This window comes from Cryptomeria japonica, chromosome 11 (genome assembly GCF_030272615.1).
Source record: "Cryptomeria japonica chromosome 11, Sugi_1.0, whole genome shotgun sequence".
Lineage (NCBI taxonomy): Eukaryota > Viridiplantae > Streptophyta > Pinopsida > Cupressales > Cupressaceae > Cryptomeria > Cryptomeria japonica.
In genome coordinates this window covers 159,455,172-159,460,536 of record NC_081415.1, presented here as the reverse complement: position 1 = coordinate 159,460,536, position 5,365 = coordinate 159,455,172, and the positions used below count along the sequence as shown (strand labels likewise).

The 5,365-nt window shown below is 35.4% G+C and overlaps 1 protein-coding gene across 1 annotated transcript; it reads left to right on the top strand.

Moving 5' to 3' along the window:
* Positions 1-1,047: 1,047 nt before the first annotated feature.
* LOC131066042 (ricin B-like lectin R40C1) lies at positions 1,048-4,987 on the top strand. The gene is made up of 8 exons (XM_058000718.2): positions 1,048-1,325; positions 1,495-1,690; positions 2,041-2,163; positions 2,262-2,493; positions 3,326-3,498; positions 3,595-3,717; positions 4,170-4,398; positions 4,690-4,987. Coding segments are annotated over exons 2-8 (1,059 nt in total). The 5' UTR covers positions 1,048-1,325; positions 1,495-1,513; the 3' UTR covers positions 4,692-4,987.
* The last annotated feature ends 378 nt before the right edge of the window (positions 4,988-5,365 follow it).

The window sequence follows — 5,365 nt, the reverse complement described above, 5'->3', positions numbered from 1 at the left end:
TAGATGGAAGAATCTTTATCTTTACTATCTTTAGATCAACTATGGCTACATAGTTGTGAAGATAATTTGCTTGAGTTACGCTTGTGGCTAGGGCAAAAAGTTTTTGCCCTTTGATAATGTTTTATTCTTGCCTACTCCCACTTTAAATGGACGAACCTACACTTTAAAATACCTCAATACTATTTGGCATTAACCCAGATCCACTTTCCCATTTTGATTGAAAAGGTAATTTAACTTGCCCTAGGTAGTTTGTTTCAAATAGATTAGAGAACTCTTGCTGATTTTTCATGAATGGTGTTGGTTGGTTTCCATTGCCCAAAACAAAGAGATAAAAACTATTAAAAAAGAAAAAACTATGAGCACTGTTAAATACATGTCTGCCTATTGGAGGCAACCAAATGTTGAATGCTAGATAAAAAGCCAAAAGAAGCAAAGCCCGCAGCAAAACCAACGGAACCCACTAGCGAGTGAGAGCCTCACAAAACAATCAAAAATACCTAATAACCCACAAAACCAAAACCCACTATTGAAACATGTGTAGGCATACTCTCCATTAAATAATCCTCATGTCACTTAAATGTAGAATCTATGTGGAAACTAAATAAGTGCAAAAACAATTTTTTAGTTTCAAATAAACTTGAAATCAAATTCAATATTAAACATGAATTTATTAATATCTTAAAAAATGAACAACTAAACATTATCCTTTATCCAAAACACTCCTTTCCTTCACATCACTCCCAACAATATAATACATTAACTTATAATTTAAACACTTCTAATATTATATGCAAATCTCTTTAGAAACAATATGAAAAGTCCTATGTTTGGCCTTATAAATTTCCTCAAATTGTTAGTAACATATAATATCATTATCTTAGCAAGCTTCTTCCTAAATTCCTATGCATTATAGTTGTCCTTATGTTGGTGATTTGATCGAAGTTTGTGGATAATACCCATCTCAAAGAAAAGAAGTTCTTTTTTTTAATTTAATATTTAATTTTTGGTGCACCCAGTCAGGTACGTTGTTTCAGCCTGCCATTCAACCCGATCTTCAGGAAAAACTTGTCTTGTTCTTTTGGACCTGCAATACGAATTAAGTGGCCGTTTATTTCTAAACCATTTCAAATACCTGCAAGTGTTTTGAGCCGGCAAAAAAAGTTTTAAAGACATTTAGTATAGATTCTAGTTGCAAAACTTTTATCTCTCTCTCCTTTCTTTAATTATATCCACCCACAACGTTCCCCTGGTCTGTTTTTCGATAAAATTACGTACAAATTTCAGTTTGTAATTACTTACAGTTACAGAAGGGCTTCTCATTTCAGGTAACAGTTTATAAATGCTATTCCAAAAGGTGCTTCATTGATGGTGGTTTTTTCATCATGTTTATAACATAAGAATGTTGCATTCACTGTTTGTATTGATAGAAACTCGTGTTTTCATCTGTGAGAATCGTGTTTTGTATATCATCTGACCAAAGGTATAACTTTCTAGTATCTGCGAGGTCACCAAAATGTCTGGATACCACCACCACCATCAGCAGCAAGACCCACCTCGAGCTCCCAATCCTCTAATCTCTGTACAAGGGAACACTGTGAAGATCTACTGTGAAGCTGATCCTGATTACTATCTGGCCAATCTTAATGGTCACGTAATCATGGCAGCTGCTAATGAGTCTGACCCAAATCAGGTAGGTAGGTAGGTTGTAAGCATATAGATTGTCTGGATTTCATTGTGTGATCAATTTTTTCATCAATGTTTCGAACCATGTTTCATGATCCACCATCAGAAATAAATTTGAAAAAAGAAACAGCTATACGAATATAACACAATGTTTTTAGCTTTTTAATTCACTCATAAAATGTAAATTCTAAGATGAGTATCCATGTGGGTATTGCAGAGATACTTATTGGTTTTTTATGATGGTCAAATTTTGCAGCAGTTGATCATGGCTAGTGTATTTGTTTCTGAGATGTGTGAGTAGGTGTATGTAATTTTCATTGTGCCTGATTAACTGGGTATAATGCTTGGATTTTGCAGCAATGGATCATGGACACTTCATGGACTGTGAGGGCAAAGGATGAAGCAGGATTCCCTGCATTTGCCTTGATAAACAGGGCTACAGGCCAGGCTCTAAGGCATGGACGTTCAGAGAGTGAAAGGGTTATGTTTTTTAGCTCCTTTCTATTTTAAGATGTGAAGAATTATTAGAGGGTTTAATATTATGGGATTGAAATTGCCTGTATGCTTGGATTGTGTAGGTTACCTTAGGTCCATATCGCCTTGATGATTTCAATGAGGCTGTTCTGTTCACCCAGAGTGGCTATGTAGGAAAGGGGTATCAGTGCATCAGACCTGTGAACAACATTCAATTCAATCTGGAAGCCATGTTTCAAGTTGATAAACATCATCGCGGACTCTATGAAGGAGCAGAGATTTCTCTGTTCAAATGGAACAAGAAGGAGAATCAGAAATGGAAGATCACTCCCATCTGTAAGTTCCAATGAAATTATTTTTCTTCAGCCTGCTTTAATATAAAATGATTGATTTTCTGTCACTTAAACAACATGAGGACTCTATCAGTAAATTCAGATTCAGCAAGCCTCTGATATTCATTAATGTGATGTTTGCATGAGTACAGTGGTCTGATAATGGAGATCTTATTCATAAATGGATAGTGATTGAGACTCTGTTAGAACAGTGTTGTGCTCACAATGGGTTTTGAGGGCACAGTGTCCTATTAATGGGAAATTTATAATTATCCTAAACCCATTGTCCAATAATGTAAGCCTTTTTTCCTGAAACCCATATGGATCGAACCTCTGTTAATTTGATTGTTCTCTAAAGTTATGAGGTCATATTGGTCTAATAATGGGGACAATAAAATCAACATTGGTTGAGCCGTCTTCATAGATGTGATGTGTTCCTAGAGTCTTGAACTCACAATGGTCTTGGTCTAAAAGCAGAGAACATATTGTAGAAATGAGATTGGTTTAGTATAAATTCTTCTTAAATTTGATGTCTTCCAATGTTGTGTTTTCATATTGACCGAATCTATGTTCTTGTTTAGTCTCTGTAATTTCTGATATATCCCTTGCATAAGCGGTCTGATGGAGGAGAGGTACTCACAAAACCCCAAAGAGGGTTTTATCTGTTCTCTAAATGTTGTTAATTAAATCTGATAAAGTTGTCCTTGTCTCACAAACAGAGAATTTGGTTTATTATCAGTGCTGAATGTTACATGTTTTTGGTGATTCTTCATCGATTAAACCAAGATTGTTTTTTGAGGATTGGTTTTAAATTATTATTTTTAAAATGTGACTAGTGAGCTCATCCCATGGAGCATCTCGGCCTGGTTCATTACCTCCTCAATCTAGTGGGGAGGAGCCTCAGGGTCCATCAGTTAGGGTTTATTGCGAAGCCAATCCAAACTTTTTCATGGCTGCCCGGGGCCATCTTGCAACACTTGCTTTAGGAATCCCACATGATCCCCACCAGGTAACTTTCATTTCTAGTCTTAAAATTCTCTGAAGGAATCTACTATAAGATTACCTAAATGTGGTTTGGTTTTTACATTAATATCTCTTCTGGTAGCAATGGATCAAAGTGGATTCATGGGGGCTTAAAGTGAAGGATGAAGTTGGATTCCCAGCCTTTGCATTGGTGAATAAGGCTACAAAGCAGGCTCTAAAACATGGAAATCAAGAGTGGGATCAGGTAAGACCATTCCTCCTCTCGTAAGTGCATTTTCAGGTTTATGATAGTATTGACTGCCTATGAGCCCACTATCCAGTGGATATGGCTAGTCAGTCATCGGAATGCACAATGGTATCAATGGTCAGATGCTACATAATTAAAGTTTTGTCTTGTCATTGGTGTGGACTGTTGTTATTCATTTGAGATGATGGTGAACAAGCTGTAAAACATCTTCATTGATGAGAAGCCAAAATTTCAATTATGTAATATCCAACCATAAATACCACGAAGCATTCTGATAGCTGAATAGTCATTGCCCTAACCCACCCAATCAGAAAGGACTAAAAGTAAATAGTAGACATGTTCATCATTCAGAACTTTGGATTATCGTTTGATCAATTAGCTTCACCTCCTAAAACTCAAATGGAGACAAGAGCTCTATCTGAGAAATTTGAGGTTTGTCTCCTGAGCAGATATACTTGGCTGATTACAACCCCAACAAGTTGGATGAATCAGTTCTCTGGACCCAAAGTGCAGATGTTGGGCATGGTTACCAATGCCTTAGGCCTGTAAACAACATCCGTCTCAATATGGATGCCAAAGGAGCTAATGGTGAAACTGGTGGAATCCATCATGGAAATGAGCTCATTCTCTTCAGCTGGAATAAGCAAAGCAACCAGAAATGGAAGCTGCAGCCTCCTTGTAAGTAACTAATATTCTCACAGGCTGTGACTCTTGGGATCAGAGTCCTTTTCCTACTTATATAATAAAAAACAGAGCTGATTATCTCAATAAAAAACAGCTCATTATCTGGATGTCTGTTTTTGTACTACTTTATAGCCTACAACAGCAAGGTATTTCCTTTTGAATTTTTTAATTTGATGACATTTAATACTTGTGGGTCTAGCTTTGCATATTAGTCATCATATTTTAGTTTGCTTCTTCTGAACACATTTGAATTAAGTTATTTTCAATGTATTATAATGTGGGCAGAGAGGAAGGAAGGTTTTTGTTTGGTGAATTTCAACTAAAGGAGGAGGAGGAGCTGCAATAGTTTAGATCTGCTTTTTGTCAGCATAGGCTGTTTAGCTTTGAAGGAATATATGTTGCATATTTTTGGCTCACGATGTGAAGAGGGAGATCTAAAGAAGGGCATTTTTTCTTTCTTTTTACAATTAAAGAAGGCATTATGGCAAGTAATATGTTGGGCATTGGATTGTATGTATAGAAAAATATCTCAATTCTATTGGTATATTTTCCAAACAAATATGTCAATGGAATAGATTTCTATTTTGGGGTACCATATTTATATTTGCACAAATTAATCACATCACCAGAACTTGAAGCATGATAATTCCTTGTGTTTTATAATTTATGATAATTCCTTCTGTTTTATAGTTAGTTTGATTGATTAGATCCATATTTATAGGAGTTTGTTGATTGAATCTTAAAAGATTATATAAGTTTTGTTATTTTTTTTCATTTGAATTTAATTGGATAGCTTTGTTTTTTAATTTGAATAGTTTATGTGTTTTAATTATCTTTATTATAGTATCAAAGTTGGACTGAGTGTGGCTCCTTCATGTGAGTGCATAAAAAGATGTGAGGCTGAGATGTAATACTATATAAGATAGATGTTGTTTGATAAATGATTGTTTTCTATTAAGGT